The sequence below is a fragment of the Mesoplodon densirostris genome, chromosome 16 (genome assembly GCF_025265405.1).
Source record: "Mesoplodon densirostris isolate mMesDen1 chromosome 16, mMesDen1 primary haplotype, whole genome shotgun sequence".
NCBI lineage: Eukaryota > Metazoa > Chordata > Mammalia > Artiodactyla > Ziphiidae > Mesoplodon > Mesoplodon densirostris.
This window is the reverse complement of record NC_082676.1, coordinates 25,593,584-25,613,119: the sequence shown is the minus strand read 5'-3', so window position 1 is coordinate 25,613,119 and position 19,536 is coordinate 25,593,584. Positions and strand designations below refer to the sequence as shown.

Genomic DNA, 19,536 nt, shown 5'->3' with positions numbered 1-19,536 from the left:
CTGTGTTTCATTTTTGGATAGTTTCTATTGCTATGTCTTGAAGTTTACAAATCTTTTCTTCTGCAGTTCTAATCTGCTGTTAATCCCATCCAATAATTTTAATGTCTGGAAGCTCAATTTACGTCTTTTTTAAAAATATATCTTCTGTAGGTCTCCTTAACTTTAGTCTTTGCTAACTCTGACATCTGTATTAGTTCTAGGCTACTTGCAATTGATTGATTTTTCTCTGCATTGTGGATGGCGTTCATTTGCTTCTTTGAAGGTAACTTTTGATTCAATGTCAAATATTGTAAATTTTACCTTGTTGGGTGTTGGATATTTCTGTATTCCTATAAATATTCTCAAGCTTTGTTTGGGCATAGTTTCCTTGGTAACAGTTTGTCCTTTTGGGTCTTGCTTTTAAGATTTGTTAGGTGGGCCCACAGCAATGTTTATCTTGTATAAGGCTAGTTATTTCCTGCTGTTGAGACAAGACCCTTCTGAATACTCTACCCAAAGTCCTGTGAATTATGACTTTTCCAGTATGGCTAAGGAGCAGGCACTATATCTAGCCCCATGTGAACACCTACCTGGTACTGTTTTCTCTAATCCTTTCAAGTGGTTCTTTCCCTGGCCACAGGTAGTTTCTTCATGCACACGTACTGATCAGTATTCTACTGAATACTTGAGGGGGACCCTCTGCAGATCTCTAGAGTTTGTTCTCTCTCTGCAGCTCTCTCCTCTCTGGTACTCTCTCCTGTGAACTCTAGCAGTTTTGGTCTCCCCAGACTTTCGACTCTTATCTCTTCAACTCAGGAAGTCTGCCAGGTTCTGCCTGGGTTTTCTCTCCTTGCACTGAAGTCTGGAAACTCAAAGCAAAAAACTGGGGCAATTGTAGGGCTCACTTTGTTTATCTCTCTTTTTTAAAATAAATTTATTTATTTATTTGTTTTTGGCTGTGTTGGGTCTTCCCCAAGAAGTTGGCTGCACAGGCATTCTCTAGTTGTGTTGAGCAGGGGCTACTCTTCGTTGCGGTGTGCGGGCTTCTCATTGTGGTGGCTTCTCTTGTTGTAGAGCACGGGTTCTAGGCGCCCGGCCTTCAGGAGTTGTGGCTCGCGGGCTCTAGAGCACAGGCTTAGAAGTTGTGGCGCACGGGCTTAGTTGCTCCGCAGCACGTGGGATCTTCCCGGACCAGGGCTCGAACCCATGTCCCCTGCATTGGTAGGTGGATTCTTAACCACTGTGCCACCAGGGAAGCCCCACCTTGTTTATTTCTCATCTCCCAGAATTGCTGTCCTTTTTTGCCTGATGTCCAGTGTCTTGAAAACCATTGTTTCATTTCTTTTAGGTGGGGAGGTAGATCCATTCCCTACCATTCTTCTTGGCTAGAAGCAGGAGTGTGGATTTGAGTCTGCCAGTTATTCACAAGCTTTGAGAGTTTAGCAAGTTACTGGATCTCTCCAGCCTCCAATCTCCTCATCCATAAACGGGCTAAAAAGACTAATTCAGTTCCTTACTGTGAGGATTAAATGAAGGAATAAAATACAAGGCTCTGAATAGGTGTTAGCTCAGGTTAGTATATGAAAAAAAAAACGCAGGGCCAAGATTTGAGCTCCATGCAACTATTAGGAATTGAGAAGAGGAGGGAAAGAACCTAGGGGAAAAAAAAAGCCAAGAAGAAATCGTTGTAGGGGCTGGGGAACCTCAGGCCAAGGGTATCTCCCCAGAGGCTGGCAGAAGAGAGGGATTTCCGAGAGAGGATGTCAGCAGTCCTAGAACTTACAAAGAGATGGAGGATGAGGGCATCGGGGCCTGCAGTCTAACTGCAGTTACCTCTTCTCCCTGAATGACATTTGTGGTTGATATTTGTGGCTATTGTTTGATCTGAGTGTTAACTTCCTCCACCCAGCTAGAGCAGCAGAGTTCAGAGGCTGGAAGTGGTCTCTGATTTTTCTAACTCAGTTTGTGAAAAAGAGATACTCCTAATTTCATTGGACAGGAAAAACTTGATTATGTTAAATACTCGGGAAATGTATTGATGTTAATTACATTTTCCGGATCACACAGGGTCAATCAGAAACAACCTTTTGTGTTTGTTTCAACCAATCACTGGAAATCTTAGAGCTGTATAGTTTCACATATTGTTAGAGCTGGAGGAGGCCCTCAGGAGGGAACTGATCCACTCTTCTCATATCCTTGATGAGGAGTCTGAGGCCCTAAGAAATGAGGGGCCTTGCTAAGTGATGTAATTTGGTCTTGGCAGAGTTAGATCTGGAAGCCGAATCCAGGAGCACAGGACCTGGGTTGCAGGTTCTGTCTAGTCAGAGGTCTCCCTAGGAGTAGTGGAAGGAGCATTGTCCAGGGGCAGGGCACCTGGCTTGGATTCTTCCTTGGCCATTACCTCTAACCATGTGACCTTGAGCAAGTTGTTGAACGTTTGGGGCTTCCATTGCCTGTCTTTAAACTGGGCATAACCTTAACTGCCTGAAGGCAAGGGGTTGTCCTCCAGAACTAAGATGTTGTGGGGTGGTCAGGTGTAAGGTGGTGGGCAGAGGTGAATTGGAGAGTATGTGCCCCTTCAAAAAGCGCTGCTGCTACTTAGCGCCACTCGGTTGTTGCCAGACAGCAGTGTGGGCTCAGTGTTGCCGGAAAATCTGCATTTTCAAAAGGAAGCCCAAAATCTGGATTTTTGTGTGAAATGTGCATTCAAATCAAATTTATACGTTAAGACATGGGACAACTAAGACAAATCTGTGGACTGTATGGGTGCGCAATTTTAGCCTCTGATAGCTGTTTAAATGAAATTCTGTGACCTGGTTGCCATACAGGAAAGAACCTTGCCTTAGATCCCAGAACATAGGCTATCTGACTGTGGCCCTTAAAAACCAAAGGCAGGTCACTTTCCTTCCTGGGATCCTAGTTCCCCAGCCTGGCCTCGAGTTACCCTTATCACAAGGAGGTACTTCCTGGATGCCTGCTGTTTCCAGGAAGTGGAACCCCTCCTCTTCCTGCCCAAATTGAACCCAGCTGCAGCAGAGCCGTGGGAAGCCATCATCTGTCCTTTCGGGGATAAGAGGGTGCAGCCACACAGGCCTTTGCGCTATTCCCCTGGGAGAGCCTGACTCCCCTTGGCCATTTTCTTTTCCTCCTCATGGCCCAGGCCACTCCCACTGGCCCACTCTGGACTCATCTGCTGTTTACTCTGGGTCACTGCCACCTCTCTCCAAATGTAGTCACAGGGGAGGTCCCAGAGGAGGTCCCAGACTCGCTGTCCCTTAAACAAGCCCTGGACCCTTTGGTTTTAGAGTTCTAGGCATTCCAGTCAGGGTTAACACAGAAAAAAAGAGTGGACAAGTGACAGGGGTTTGAGAAACCTTACCAAGTTCTTACAGCTGTGGTCTCTGGGTCCTCTAGAATACAGAGGGGAGGTCATTTTCGGTCTTGGAAAAGATCTGGAGGCCATTACAGGGAGAGAGGACAGAGGGCCCGGCCCACTGGCCTCAGAAGAAATGACAGGGCAACGCTGGACTTTCTGGAATGCCCCCCCTTCCCTGTCTCAGTGCTGTTCGGCTCTTGAGAACCTTAAGAAGCTTGTGGTCTAGGGAAGAGATAAGGCAAGCACGAGGAAAGAAGACATTTATTCTTTAAAACAAAACCAAAAGCCTCCCTACAAACTCCCTAACTATGTAGAATTGTCATCCCAAATGCAGAGGGGTTGATTAAATGGTTGGATTTTATCACGTGTATGTCTAACCAATTTAAAATCCACTAGAATTTTGTTGTTGTTGTTGTTAGTCAGAGGCTTTTACTGCCTACTCTCATGGATTATCGATTAGTTGAGAGTTTCTGGGCAGACTGAGCTGCCCCTTGGATGCCTTTGGTGCTAGACTGCTGGCTTGTAGAATCTGTTGGGTGGGGAAGCACAGAGGCTCTCAGATCCCCAGACTCAGGCAGAAGCAGGCCAGCTGGTGCAGGGTAGACGTTCCTTCGTGGAGTAAGAACATGTCCTTTACAGATAGGCAGCCTGGCACTGATCCCATGCTTGCCACTGCTTAACTGTATGACTTGGGCAGGCGATAAACTCTTTGAACCTCAATTTCCCCATCTTGAGATGGGACACTACAGTACCTACCACGTAGGGTAGGATTTTTTGGGGGGACCAGTGAGCACATAAAGCACAAGCCATGGTGCCTGGCATCCAAGAAGCCCCCCATAGGTGTTAGCTGCTGTTATATATTTCTCTCCACCGTGCCTCAGCTGTATACTGTTTCTTGGAGGGACATGCTGGGCTGGGGGAGGGACAGGAAGATACAGAGCTCCTCAGAGAGAATGTCAGACACGGGCAAGGAAAGAGAGAGGCAGAAAAGGAAAATGCTCACGTTTATCGAGTATTTTCAGAGATTATCTTTCTCACCTGTCCTTGGGGTAGCTATATCACTCCCATTTTCCATTTGATGAAGAGGTGAAATAATTTACCCCAGGCCAGTGTGACCCAGGGCCAGGATTCTGACACCAAGCCCTGTGCTCTTTTCTCTGTGCCCCAGTGCTGGTACAAGTCAACCAGGACAGAGGTTGATGGAGCTTGTGTTGGGTACATAATCAAGGTGGTTTTAAATTGTTTTTTCCCAAGCTGTTTTTTTTGGGGGGGGGGGGCGTGGCACAGGGACTTGTAGTGGTATTGGTTCTTTTTCTACTAAAATAGGCTCTGAGAAGTCCTGCAGGTAGTAATACCAGTGACCAACATGAACTGAACACGTATGCATGTCTGGCCCAGTGCCAGGAGCTTCACATACATGTCTCATTTTAATCCTCACAATAACATGAGGTGGGTTTTATTATTACCTGAGGATTAGTGAGGTTAAGTAATTTGCTTAGGGTTTACTTGATAGTGCAGCTGAAACTCACAGCTGGACAACTGGACTCCGTAAATGACCATTGTAATTTGATGTGACCCTGCATCTCCTAAGCTTATTTGACCGTGTCTTATCTTGGCTTTACCTTTCTTTACAGAACATACTTTCTGTTTGCTGTTTAAATGACTTTGAAGCAGTTTGTTAGATTGTTAATTGAGTGGGGCTTATTTCTTTCATCTCTGTCCATGTTAAACAGTTAAGGGGCTTTTTTCTTTCTCTCTAGAATTTTCCCTCACAGGGAGTACTATACTCCCTGTGTGTTTGCTGATGAAGTCAGCCAGGGTTTCAGGCTCTGCTTTCCTGGTCATGCACAAGTACTTATTTTATCATTGCTAAATGGAGTGTATTAGCTCCAGGCCACGGAGGGCAAATTAGGGGAACTGGGAGATACAACACAGAGAAGGAGGCTGCTCTGAAAAATGCTGTCTACACCTCTAGCCTGAACTCTCCAGCTGTGGGGGAATAAACACAGCAGTGTCAGGGACAGCATTCTAAGGCTTTGGCAGGATGAGACCCTCTTTTCCACAGGGGAGCCTGGGACACTGAGTGGCGATGAACACAAAATCGACTCTGTCTGGGCATTTTGGTTTTGGAGACCTTTCTGTAGGTTCCTGGCACCTTTATACAAGGTAGAGAAGTGAGAGCCCAGTCCTGCCCCCGCCTTCTGAAACTACAGGCAGGATCAGCAGCACCTATTCTGGGGAGAGTCCTCTGGAACCAGGCAGACCAGCACCTCTTTTCCGTTCGTTTTTCTTTTTCTTCTAAATGGGGACTTAGGAGAGCATATCAGGTAGCTTTCCGGTTCTTTGATGTGTCAGCATGAGCTTTTATTTTAGTTTAGTTTTATTTTTTATTTATTTTTGGCTGCGTTGGGTCTTCATTGCTGCGCGCGGGCTTTCTCTAGTTGCGGCGCGTGGGCTTCTCATTGCAGTGGCTTCTCTTTTTGCGGAGCAGGGGCTCTAGGCGCGCGGGCTTCAGTAGTTGTGGCTCGCAGGCTCTAGAGCGCAGGCTCAGTAGTTGTGGTGCACGGGCTTAGGTGCTCCACGGCATGTGGGATCTTCCCGGACCAGGGATTGAACCCGTGTTCCCTGCATTGGCAGGTGGATTCTTAACCACTGCGCCACCAGGGAAGTCCCAGCGTGAGCTTTTAAATAGGGTTTGCAAAAGACAGAGTTTATAGTTGGATGAAAGAGCATTAGGAGACTGTTTTCCTTATGCCGGGGGAGCTGCTGATTCATTTATAGCGACTTAATTTGGAGGTAACAGAGTTGAGGTGGTGGAAAGAGCCCTGGGCTGCAGACCTGGGTTCTAGTCCTGATTCTTCCTCTAACTCACTGTGGGATCCTTGCAGGCCGTGTCACCTTTTCTGGGCATCATTTTTTCTCAGTTTCTAATGAGATGGGTTGGACTTTGGGATCTCCGAGAGTCCTTCAAGCCCCCTCTACCTTTGATGCCAAGATTGTAACTCTCATTTGGTCAGGGTTTGGCAGGACATCCAGTGCCATGTGGTGCAGGGATGCTTACTGATAACCGTCCCTGTGGGAGGATGGGTTTCTTTGACATTGGTGGTGAACTTTGTAGTTTTGACTTTAGGTCTTTTCTTGCCCATACACAGGGCAGATGACAGGTGACCCCAGCAAAGCAACTAGTGGCTTGAGGGCCAGGTGTGGTTCTCCTGGCTGAGGGTACACTGAACATCTGAGGTTTATTCATGGGCGCAGTGAGCAAGGAGCATCTGACTGATTGCTGGAGGTGGGCAAAGCAGGGCTCCCTCAGCTTCACTGGCTCCCTGCCCGCCAGTAGCTCTGCCGTGACCAAGCCACTGAAGGTTCTTCCGAATTCTCACTTAGCGTTGCATTTGTGGGTAAGTGTCCCCTGGAGTGTGTTTGTGTTTTCTGTGTAGTTCATGCTGAGAGTGGGAAAGAACCAGCGCTCTCCTCCTCTCCCAGCCCTTGGACCTTCTGCTGCATGAATTCAGATGTAGAATCTTGAGTCTTTGAAAGGACTCTAGACATCATCATTCATTCAGTGAGAGGATATTACTGGACCCTCCTTCTCCCCAGTGCCTGAATCTCAATGTATTAGTCATTAGTGTACAGTTATGAGATCTTAGCATCTGTTGAGATGCCCTGGGCTAATGGCCTCTATTCTGAATGCCCCCAGATCAGGGCAGGCAAACTTGCCCTCCTCAGCAACTCTTCAAAGATAAGTCTTAAGTCTGCCTTTGCCCAGGAAAAAGGAATGCCCGACCTAGTTGTACCGAACTGATGCATTCTTTGAAAATGGTTTCTGTACCAGTCACTAACAGATGCCTTGCAGAAGGAGTTTCTGGTCCTGGGTGAATGTCTTTTCCACTGGTCTCTCTGCTTCTTAGGGTATCTCTTCTGTATTTTTGCTTCGAATAGCTGTTTAGAGTTTCTAATGAAGCAACTGTCTGGAGACCAATGTTTATTTCAACATGGTTGGAGTTGTTTTTGCTTCAGCTTTCGGAGCCAATAAAGCTGGTTATTAGATTCTGTAATTGCCGCTGTAATTACTCTCTTGGAACCAGCAAAGGCATAATTAAATATGGAGATTCCGAGGACTATTTTTTTCCATCTAAAAACAACCTTTTAAACTTCTATTGGCCTGGGGTAGATTTCAGTTGTTAAAGCATTGGGTTTATGAATGATAAGGTGGGGGCGGGGGTGGGGTGGGGGGGCAGGGTTCTTTGGCAGAAAAGGGATTTATTTGGACACCTTCTTTGAATATTTGGTTTAGATGAACTCCTTGTTAACCCAGTACTTGTTTTTATTTTTTTTCCATTCCCCCCCCACCAGTTTTATTGAGATATAATTGACATATAACATTATATTATTTTTAGGTGTATAATGTAATGATTTAATGTATGTATATATTGTGAAATGATTATCAAAATACATTCAGTTAACGTGCATCACCTCACATGATTACATTTCTTTAAAACCTTGTATTGAGAACTAAGTACTTGTTTTTTTAAACCAACCATCAGGAATTTGGAGAAGTATAAGGCAAGATACTAAGAGCTAGTACATATTTATGAAAAACATTGGGTCAGGCCCTTTAGGCTTTGGCTATATATAGAAGCAAATTTTTGTGGTCAGCAATAAGATTGGGATGGAGGCTGTTTTAGTTGAAGTGGAACGGTCTGCAGGAAGAGAGGCATTTTTACTCATTTAGCTTGCCCTAAGTTATACTTCACCAGTGTGCCACATGTTTGTAAGATACGGGATGGTTCAAGTGCTCTGAATATTTATGTTTACACATATTCTCGCAGCCCAAAGGCTGACCCCATGTCAAATTTCAAGGTTACTCTACTCATGAACCATGTATGGAAAGGGGGAAACAAATCATGTACCCTTTCACTTTGAGGTTCTCAACTAGCTGAGAAATACACACAGCATTTAGATTGGGGTAAACAAATGGCGGTCCTGGAGAGTTCACTGCAAGGAGGGGAAGAGACCGTGTGAACCCTGCAGGCAGGAAGGGGAGCCCTGGAGGGCCAGGCTGTTCACTCGGGACCTTTTCCTCCCCTCAGACAGGGCACACCTCGTGGCGAGGATACAGGGGGAAAGGTGGGCCCTTGCAAAAGTTCCTGTTTTATGGACCAGGACGAAGGCAGGGAAAGAATGCTGCCCAATGACTGTTTTAGCCAGTGTTTCAATGAGATGTTATCTTTTCTCCATTGAGTAAGAGGTACACAGGAGATAACATATGGGTGTACCCCACAGTATTTTCATATACTGCAGAGTATATGAAAAACTTAAAAAAACAGGTGAAATTGGAGATTCAGTTTAATATATATTAAGCACTTGCTGTGTACCAGTCATTGTGCTGGATGATAGTTTGTAAAGATGAATAATATAAACATTATTTCATTCATGGGGGACTCTTGCTTACCTCCCTGGTATGTTTGGGTGTTTGCTTCCAGATAATTTATTGCTTGGGGGATTTTAGCAGCGGGGTGTAGATCAGAGAAATGCCAGATTGCCATGCAAGGAGTCACTGCCAATTGAAAATGTATTCGATCAAAAGTTAAAGCAGTTCTAAACCTATGATGTTAACAGGCAAGGAATAGTTTTAAAAATCAGAACATAGCTAGCTAACTGTATAAAATCAAGGCTCCCGCTACACTCAGGACACTGAGAAGCAAGGCAAATGTCATCTTGTTGTTCGTTCTTGAGAACTGTCCCAGTGTCACTTGCCATCATCCCGAGCCCATGTGGGAAGAGCAGAGACCTGGGGGTTTATACAGACTAGTGGTTGAGCCTTCCCCTCCTCTCATAACAGCAGGATGAGCCACTCCACCTTTCTTTCTTTTTTTTTTTTTTTTAATTTATTGATTTAATGTATTTACTTTTGACTGCGTTGGGTCTTGGTTGCTGCTCGAGGGCTTCCTCTAGTTGTGGCTAGCGGGGGCTACTCTTCGTTGCGGTGCTCAGGCTTCTCATTGCAGTGGCTTCTCTTGTTGCGGAGCATAGGCTCTAGGCACGCGGGCTTCAGTAGCTGCGGCGCGTGGGCTCAGTTAGTTGTGGCTCTCGGGCTGTAGAGCGCAGGCTTAGTAGTTGTGGCGCATGGGTTTAGCTGCTCTGCGGCATGTGGGATCTTCCTGGACCAGGACTCGAACCTGTGTCCTCTGCATTGGCAGACGGATTCTTAACCACTGTGCCACCAGGGAAGTCCCCACTCCACCTTTCTGATCCCCAGTCTTGTTGGTGTGGATCTGGGATCTGTGCCCTTGGACCATGCGGGAGGATTGAATGAGGAGGCGGGCAGGACTGCAGCAGCCGCCCTGCTTGCTTATCATGCAGCCAGCGCTCAGAACACCTATTGAATCTTGACTGGTGAACAAGTTGTTATAGGCTGGGCTATGCTGTGGGTGATGGGGGAGGCTGAGGAGGACCTGGGAAAGGGGTACGTGTGGGACATTGGCCTCAGAAGGCTTGAGAATCACTTGTTGATTAGGGTGTGTCTAAGTCGGTTTCTGTGGAAAAGCAACACAGTATCCACGAAGTCAGGAGGAAGCAGCCCCAGGCCCTGAGCATTTGTATACCAGGACTCTCCCCGATGCCTTCCATGTGCCATGATGGTCAATGGCAAAGGGATTCGGAACTGGTGCTGAGGCTCCCGGAACGAGGCTTGTGGCGAGAATCCCAGTCCCTTGCCTCCCGCAGGGCCTTGCAGGCCACGTTAAACCACATGGAGGCTTTGTCCTGTGGGCAGAGGGAGCTGTTGCGGGTTCTTAAGCAAAGGAATGGCATGGTTGGATATGTACTCCCTCTTCTGTGATCCCACAGTTCCCTGGACGCTCCCTGCTGCACTGGATGGTGCCTCCAGGGCAGGGTCCTGTCTTTTTCATTCATGGGGAGGCATAACAGTTAGTATGGCAGCCCATGGACTTTGGAGTTCCATACCTGGCTTAATCCCCTCTCTGCTGCCTACCATCTGGTAACCTGAGTTACAGAACCTCTCTGAACCTGTTTCCTCATCTGCTAAGAAGGGTGGTCATTTCTACCTTAAAGGGTTGCTGTTGTGAGGTACTTACTTGGCAGGCATGGCTTAGGACTAGCGGAAGGTGAAGACGTTCAGTAAAGGGTCTTGGGGACCCCTGGGTGTGACTGCAGGTTGGATTTTTTGAAGTCATAGGCCATCTGGCCATTCATACCAGAATGAAGGAGATAACAGGTTGAATGGCTTTTCAGCTTTTAATGAGGCACATTTCATTGTTCTTCAGATTTTGAGCAGTGTTTCTTTAGCCTGCTTTATCCTTTGGCTGGAGGAATTTTCCTGGTGGTTTTTGTCTGCTGCTTTTATTTTTTCATTTTTATTTATTTATTTATCTATCTATCTATCTATCTATCTATTTATTTATTTATGGCTGCACCAGATCTTCATTGCTGCACGCGAGCTTTCTCTAGTTGTGGCGAGCAGGGGCTACTCTTCATTGTGGTGCACGGGCTTCATGGGCTTCTCATTGTGGTGGCTTCTCTTGTTGCGGGGCACGGGCTCTAGGCACACGGGCTTTGGTAGTTGTGGCATGCGGGCTTCAGTAGTTGTGGCTCGTGGGCTCTAGAGTGAAGGCTCAGTAGTTGTGGCACACGGACTTCTTTGCTCCGTGGCATGTGGGATCTTCCCAGCCCAGGGCTCGAACCCGTGTCCCCTGCATTCAGGGCAGGTGGATTCTTAACCACTGCACCACCAGGGAAGCCCTTGTCTGATGCTTTTAAAGGAACTATGGACTGCTTACGTATAAGCCAAAGCCCTATTTCCTTAGCAAATGATTCTCAGGGTGCTATCCTAGGCTAACAGGGAGCTTTAGTGGAAGTAGTACGGGACCTATTCAGGGGACATATGGAGAAACCACAGCCCTGTTGGGGAGGTGATTGACTGTTGCCTACAGCCTGCAGGAGGTGGCTTTGGCATGGAGCTGGGGGGGCACGAGTGCCTGGGTGCATATGTGTCTACATATGTATGTGAGGCTAGTGCTGTCCAGGCCGAGGCAGGTGCCGGCAGCCCATTCCTTCTGCTTGATTCTGTGCAGAGCCTCCTTCCTGGCTTCGATGCCCAGCTAAGATGTGTGCTAAAGATGCTTTTCAGTGTAAAGAGGGGAACTAAAAGAGTAAGGGGAGGGAAGCCTGGGTTTTGAGTCGGGAGGTGTGGTTTGGCCCTTGCTCTGCTACCAAGTCATCTTGATCAAATTGCTTGCCCTGACTGAACCTTAAAACAAGATTATCTCCTGTAGGCTTAACACACCAGAAGGCTGAGAGTGATGATGGCATTGATTTGACCAAATGGTCAGACTCTAGATTAGTCCCTGACAGGGAGTTCTGTCTTTATTTCACTTGTGCTGTTTTCTATGATAGGGAATGCTATAGTTATCATCTTCAGGCATGGGGCTTTTGGCTTTTGTTGAATACATTTCCAGAAGGAAATTACTGGGTCAGAGGGCAGAAACAATATTATGGCTGTTGCTGTGTGTTGCCATGTTACTTTTCAGAAACATTATAACAATTTACAGTTGTCAGCTGTGTGTGAGATAGCATTTTAACCCCAAATGATCCAGTATTTGCTATAGTCGTTATTTATTATTTTGTAATTTAGTTGACATAAGATGATACTTTAAAGCTGCTTTGGGCTTCCCTGGTGGCTCAGTGGTTGAGAATCTGCCTGCCAATGCAGGGGACACGGGTTCGAGCCCTGGTCTGGGAAGATCCCACATGCCACAGAGCAACTAGGCCCGTGAGCCACAACTACTGAGCCTGCACGTCTGGAGCCTGTGCTCCACAACAAGAGGGGCCACGATAGTGAGAGGCCCACGCACCGCGATGAAGAGTGGCCCCTGCTTGCCGCACCTAGAGAAAGCCCTTGCACAGAAACGAAGACCCAAAATAAACAGCCAAAAATAAAAATAAATTAATTTTTTTAAAAAAGATACTTTACCTTAGCAATGACTTCTGAGGACTAAAAAAAAAAAGCTGCCTTATAATAATTAGAGCTGCTGGTTTTTTGGGTGTGCACTGTGTTTAATGTTGTGCTAAGTGTTTCTGTTATGTTATCTCATTCACAGTGAACCTATCAGGGAGGCTAAGTAGCTCACTAAGTCTGAGAGCTGGGGTTTGAACCTAAGGCAATTTGACTTCAAAGCGCATTCTTTTTCTGGGTGCCCTCCATGCTTTGATTTGTGTGTGTGTGGTTACCAAAGAGTGTGAACTTTTGCTTATGTGCCTGGCTGCATTTTGAAGTCTTTGAATTTTGTATAATTTTCTTCTTTTTACAATTTACTTTTCACCGCGTTGGGTCTTCGTTGCTGCGCATGGGCTTTCTCCAGTTGCGGCGAGCAGGGGCTACTCTTCGTTGCGGTGCACGGGCTTCTCATTGTGGTGGCTTCTCTTGTTGCAGAGCACGGGTTCTAGGCACGTGGGCTTCAGTAGTTAAAGCATGCAGGCTCAGTAATTGTGGCACGTGGGCCCTAGAGTACATAGGCTTCAGTAGTTGTGGTGTGTGGGCTTAGTTGCTCTGTGGCATGTGGGATCTTCCTGGACCAGGGATCGAACCCATGTCCCCTGCATTGGCAGGTGGATTCTTAACCACTGTGCCACCAGGGAAGTCCCTAGTATAGTTTCCTTAGGAAATTGAATGTGCTTTTTGTGTAGGAGAGATTATTAGCCCTCTGTTATAGTGGAAGCAGAAACTGAAGTGCATCCATCACAGTTAGGGAGAAGACTCAGTGAACTCTAGGACATTGCCCTGTGTCTGGGCTCTCTGAAACCCTGTTTTCTTCCCCCTGTGCAGCTGCCCTCCAGGCACTGAAGCGCAAGAAGAGGTATGAAAAGCAGCTGGCACAGATCGACGGCACACTGTCAACCATCGAGTTCCAGCGAGAGGCCCTGGAGAACGCTAACACCAACACCGAGGTGCTCAAGAACATGGGCTATGCCGCCAAAGCCATGAAGGCTGCCCACGACAACATGTACGTGGCCACCCAGTGGTGGAGGGGGGCACCCATGTGGAAGGACAGTGCTGGCCCTGGAGTGCCTCAATCCCGGGCCATGGCCTTGGGCAGACCCCTTGACTTATCCATTCAAGCACCTGAGTTTGTTTTAATTTGCATTCTTTTTTGCAACTCCTTCTAAAATGGATTATGTGCCCTGCTGCCCTCGGAAGCAGATCTCATGGAACGAAGCAGTGTTTTCTGAGTAATTCAGGGTTATTGGGATGAATATAGAGTTTCAAGCTGGAAAGGTCCTTAGAAGGTTCTCTCACCCAAGCCTCTGATCATCAAGGTGGGGAAGTTTGTTCCAGGGAGGGGAGGTGACTTGCCCTGGGTTTGTGTAAACTTGGCTAGAACTGGGATTAGAATCAATGCCCGTGACTTTCGCCTCATGCTGTCAGGGGTCCTGAAAAATGTGGTACATTTGAGGGCTTTAACTCCCTCTCTTCTTAGGTCTGTTTTTGATGGAATTTTCTGCCTCCCCCCTTGCTCTTGGGCTTTGGCTATCATGTTGACAGTGTTCTTGACCTCAGCATTCCTTCCTTTATGTGGCTACTTCTTATATACAGTGGCCGAAGAAACTAGATAACCGAGCTTGTTATATTTGTAATTAAAGGCCAGGGTAACACTAGGCCCCAAATGAGGGCCTCTCCCAAACGGAACAAAACTCTGCATTTGTTTTAGTGCTTGAACTTGGCATCGTATATTTGGGGGTGCTTGGAGCACCTTTTTGCTTCCTTTGGGTACTCAGCCACGCTGTAGAACAGTGACTGGCCAAATGCAGCCTGTGGGCCTGCTGTCAATTTTTGTAAATAAAATTTTATTGAAACACAGTTGTGTCCATTAATACATATTGTCTGTGGCTGCTTTTGTGGCACATAGCAGGGTTGAATTTTTGTGACAGAGATTGTATGGCCCACAAATTCTAAAATATTTACTGTTTGGCCCTTTACAGAAAAAGTTTGCTGATCCCTGTTCTAGAAGTGTGGGATTGCAGGAAAAGTAGCCTTCAAATAACTGAGCTATCGTCTGAGGGGTTGCTCACTGGACTGAGCTTCCTGAGCGAGGTCCATGTCTGCTTCATGTCCATGTTCTCCAAGATGCCTGGCGCACAGCACGTCTCAGTGAATACTGTGCATGCCTTGAAGTATACATGTGTATATTATATTGATTAATTGTAAGTTTATATGATTGACAGTGTTACAGAAAATAATTCTGCATTGTTTGCTTTTCCTTTGGGGCCTAGTAGAGGAGCCATAAGTGGATCTGTGTAGATGGGAAGGGCCTGTCAAATGGTGTGGCTCTGTTTTATGATTTGTGATTTTATCTCCCTCGGTGCAGAGTTGCCCTTGAGCTTGAAGAGCTACTGGCCCAGGAGTTCAAGTCCCATGGTCTCATCCAATGTGTTTACCAGCTTGCATGAGAGACCCTGACAATGGCACCTAACTTTGCCAAGCCTTATTTCCTTAAGGTGTTGGACTAGGCAATGTCTAAGGATGCTTCCATCTTCTTGATTCTGTGATCCTCTATTTTAAAGAGGAGGAGGAAGACAAAGTAGAGACAAAAAAGGAATTCCTCAGAGGGAGTAATTGTGGGACTGGGGCTGGGCAGCAGATTGCGGGGAGCAGGGCTTCTGCTTCTGCCTCACAGGCCCTCTTTACACAGACTGTCCAACATGACATCTGTCTGTTTCATTTAAAGGGACATCGATAAAGTTGATGAGTTAATGCAGGACATTGCTGACCAGCAGGAACTTGCAGAAGAGATTTCAACAGCTATTTCAAAACCTGTAGGGTTTGGAGAAGAGTTTGACGAGGTGAGTGGTTTCATGCAGATCACACAGGCTTCACAAATGATTCCTGGGCTGCCTCTGATGTGCTCTTGAAGCCTCTCTGGCAGGGAATATGTGGTTTGGAAATCACCAGTTCTCGTCTCTCCAAAGACTTGAGCATAAACAGGGCATGGTATTAACCCTCCCTAATTCTGGGTTTTGAGGGCTGCTTTCATTGTTTGGGGAGCTTAGGTGGAGTAAAAGGAACCTTTGTTGGGACCCCTCAGCAGACTTCAGGTCAATATTGGTTTCAATAGGTAGTTACCTGCACCTTTCCGTGGTGAGTCCTGGGCTCAGAGCTGGGACAGCTGAGGTCACCATGCCCTGGAGAAGTTTACAGGATTTGCCCTCAGACAACTCTGATGGGAGATAAAGGTGAAGCCAAGGAAGGAACATTTACACCTGATCCCCCCTGAAGGATCCGTCTGGAACTTGGCCACCTACCAATTTCTGCTGTGGCAATTAGAACGTTGGGTCTCTTAGGTTTTTAAAATACAGTTACAGGCCCTGTACCTCATTCTGCCTTAGATTTGAGTCCACTGAAGGTCACGCTCTCTTCATCAAACCTAATTCTTTGTGCTGATTCCCACTGTATAGCTGAGGAAACAGCCTGTGGCTCTTACCCTTGGCTCCCAGCACCAGGGTTTTCATGTTTTCAGACTGGAGTTTGATGGACTAGTCAGGTTCATTTCAACTCAGCAGACATTCCTGAACATTCACTCAGTGCGCCCAGTTCTGAGATGAAGAAATGGGAATGATAAAATGCAATCCCTTTTCTCAGGATGCTCACAGCCTGGTGCAGGGACCCCAGATGTAGACAGCAATAATAGCTCATAGTGTGTTACGTTCACCAGTAGAAGTATGTTTAGAATGTTTGAGTCACAGAGTGTGGACCTGGAGTTCATCTCCCCTCTGACCTTCTCAGAGGGGCTGTGGGGCTTTTAAAAAATGAGCCATCCGCTGAGCCATCAGCTAAGAGGTACCACTGGAGGGGCTGGGATTCCCAGGTTGTCTCTCATTTTTGTGTTTGCTTTTACCAGGATGAGCTCATGGCAGAATTAGAAGAACTAGAACAGGAGGAACTAGACAAGAATTTGCTGGAAATCAGTGGACCGGAAACAGTCCCTCTACCAAATGTTCCCTCTATATCCCTACCATCAAAACCCAGTGAGTACTTCTTAGCCACGGTCATGACATACCCATGACCCACGTGGTGGGTAATCTTGTGGTTGGTTGGCTTCGGTTTGGGTCCTGAGTTGCCCAGAGTTGAGAACCAGATAGGATCTGTTGTGACAGCCCTAAAGACAGTGTCACCTGCTCTTTCCTAGTTTCTCTGTAGAGCAGGGTTTCTTAACCTTGGCACTGTTGACATAGCCAGACCATTCTTTGGGTGGGGACTGGGAGGGGGCCCTGTCCCGTGCTCTGTGGATGTCTAGCAGCACCCATGGCCTCTACCCACTAGATGCCAGTAGCATCCCCCTCCCCAAGTTTTGACAACCAAAAATGTCACCGGAGTTTGCCAGATGTTGGGGGGTGGGGCGGGTCACAGCCAGTTGAGAACCATTATTGTAGAATTACTTTCCCTGTGTCACCAAACAAGGGGAGAGTTTGACAGCTCTTGCTCCCCGTCTAGTATCCTGTGCTGTGCACACCTGTAAAAGCCAGGGCCTCAGAGGTTGCCACGGTAGGAAGGAAACAGCTTTGGCTTTTTTAGAAACCTGGTTCTATAAAACCTTCACTTCCTTCTTCCTTGCCCGCGCCTCCCGCCGCCCCGCACTGTTTCACCCTTGGGTAGAAGTATTCCACACAGAACTTCTAGAAAAGGTGAAGCTGCTTGATTTGGCATGGAGAGAGAGGCCAGGGAGCGGGGTGTGACCAGGCTGTGTCACCTCACTCTCCCACAGATCAAGGGGAAGTGGCCCCTCTAGTCAAGTCAGCTGCCTGGGGTGGGGTGAGGGCAGAGGGGGTCCGGAGGCTGTCCAGCAAGCTGCCAGCATTGTATAGAGGTGGCTTAAGCCCTTGAGGTGGAAGGGGGTGGCGGGCGGGGATTAGAGCTCTTCCGGGGTTCTTCCCGCTCTCCCCAACCTTGCATGCTCTGGGACTGAGGCCATGCATGGAGCCTGATGGACTCTCAGTGTAGAGTCCTCCCCGCTTTGTCTGGCTCCAGTGTCAGGGGAGGGGAGGTGCTGGGGAAGGTGTGCCTGGTTATCTGGAGTTGTATGTTGCAGCTTTTAGGCACAGAGAAGCAGTCTGCTGATAGCCTGGAGATGAGGCTGGCTGCAGGGGCGGGGCTGTTTTGTAGACACCATGTAGCGCAGCCCTGGCATCCAGCCAGAGTGTGTGGTGAGCACTGCAGCCAGCCTTCCTAAACTAAACAGTCTTTCCTCTCTTCACACAGCCAAGAAGAAGGAAGAGGAAGACGACGACATGAAGGAATTGGAGACCTGGGCTGGATCCATTTAACTGGTCCAGCGCGGGCTGGGCCCAGACAGACTCTGGTGGCCTGCGAGGCGGGCAGGCACATGCGTGTGTGGGGCAGGCAGGCCGTGGTGCAGGCAGGTTCCATCGCTCTCGAATCTCCCTCCAAAGCAGTAGGGCTGTATCACTGCTCACTCTGCATAGCATGGTCTGCACCCAGCGGTACGGGTTGGGGGGAGCGGGGTGGGGGGCTGGGAGGTGCCTGCTGTTTATAATGTTGAATTTCTGTAAAATAAACTGTATTTGCAAATCCAACATTGAGCTTCTGGACTACGCTAACTCCACTGCTGAACCTCAGTGGAAAGGGTCGACCGTTTGCAGTTGAAATGATCTGAAAATGTAGCCTCTGTCCTTTTATGTCAGCTGACTTGTTGCACATCTCTTTGTAAGTCTTGTATGGTACTGGCAGAAGAATCATTTTTTTAAGGCCATAGGCTTTTCCTTGTCCTTGGTTGTAATAATGCATCTGATTTTGGTTTCCTCAAGAGCTGTATTTCTGTCCATCACGTGTGTACGGGCCCCCGTGTTTCCCACTCTGGCCCACTCCTCTCTCCCACTCACCTGGTCTTTTTGGAGTTTGTGACACTGATTTGAAATGGATGGTGTTCTTCTGAGAGCGTGTGAGATTGTTAAATTCCAGCTATACATTTTTCTAACATAGCTCTAAGGTCCTTGTTGCTGTTTGTGATAACTGAGAGATAACTCATTGGAAACATGTGCATACATTTATATTCAGATGAAGTTATGGTTTGCACCATCTATTAAATATCTCGATTAATTTTCATACTTTGCCATTGTGTTTAATCATTCTGTCATTTGCTTTGGGAGTTGGCCCTTTGCAAGCCAGCGTGGTATCCAGTGGAGTCTGTAGAAACATGGAAGACTTGAGCATGATGTGTATCAACAATTTGAACCAAGAGCAGAGCGTGTCTTACTAGAAATGTGTTTAGGTTCCAGAAGCCATGGATCTGTGACCTTCACCTTGCTTGGGGACCCTCTGGGCACAATTCAGGAGTGAGTTTGTTCTTGTGTGGCTCCAGGGTCTTCCCTAGTTCTCCGTCAGCATCCATGGGCAATGCCAGCAGGACAACAGACCCTCCACCTGTTGGAAAAATTGGTGTGCCCACTGACTAGGCCCATCTGGTGCCTTTCCTGTGGGGTGGAAGCGTAGGGCAGTGACTGAGAATCTAGCACACAAGTCCTAGTCTCAGGTCTGCTGTGACTTGCCCTGTGACTGTGACCCGGCCTCTTCCACTGTCTCTAGTTTTCCTTAGTTTTATACTACCTTAAGAATCTGATGAACACTGTGGGCCCCCTCCTTCAGAAAAGTGGATCTATGCCTATTCATCCCTAATTCTGCATGCAAATTGGCAGAATTGAGAGGATCGCCCTCCAGTACCCATCCCCAAACCTCTTGAGATTAAAACCAACCTGATAAACAACAAGGTCCTACTGTATAGCACAGGGACCTATAGTCAATATCCTGGGAAAAACCATAATGGAAAAGAATATAAAAAAGAATGTATATATGTGTATAACTGAGTCACTTTGCTGTACAGCAGAAATTAACACTGTAAATCAACTCTACTTCAATAAAAAAATAAGAAAAAAAAGTCAAAAAAAAAAAAAAAAAAAAAAGGAGGCAACCTGAGTTCACAATTAAACACGCCATCGCTCACTGGGTGCCAAGCTGTCCACCTGCCCTGGATCACATTTTCCCATCTGTGAGACAGCGAGGTGGGACCAGATCATTTCAGATGTCCTGTCTGAGAAGCTGCTCCTGCCCTGCCCCTCACCCCTCACTGGTCCTCCTCCCAGGGCTGCCA

At 47.2% G+C, this 19,536-nt stretch overlaps 1 protein-coding gene across 1 annotated transcript in view; it reads left to right on the top strand.

Moving 5' to 3' along the window:
* CHMP4B (charged multivesicular body protein 4B) overlaps positions 1-18,494 on the top strand; it is a 48,029-nt gene extending 29,535 nt beyond the window's left edge. The window contains exons 2-5 of the mRNA XM_060078785.1: positions 13,203-13,380; positions 15,103-15,217; positions 16,273-16,399; positions 17,631-18,494. Of these exons, the coding sequence (XP_059934768.1) occupies positions 13,203-13,380; positions 15,103-15,217; positions 16,273-16,399; positions 17,631-17,695 (485 nt within the window). The 3' untranslated portion in view covers positions 17,696-18,494. The remainder of the gene's footprint in view (positions 1-13,202; positions 13,381-15,102; positions 15,218-16,272; positions 16,400-17,630) is intronic.
* The last annotated feature ends 1,042 nt before the right edge of the window (positions 18,495-19,536 follow it).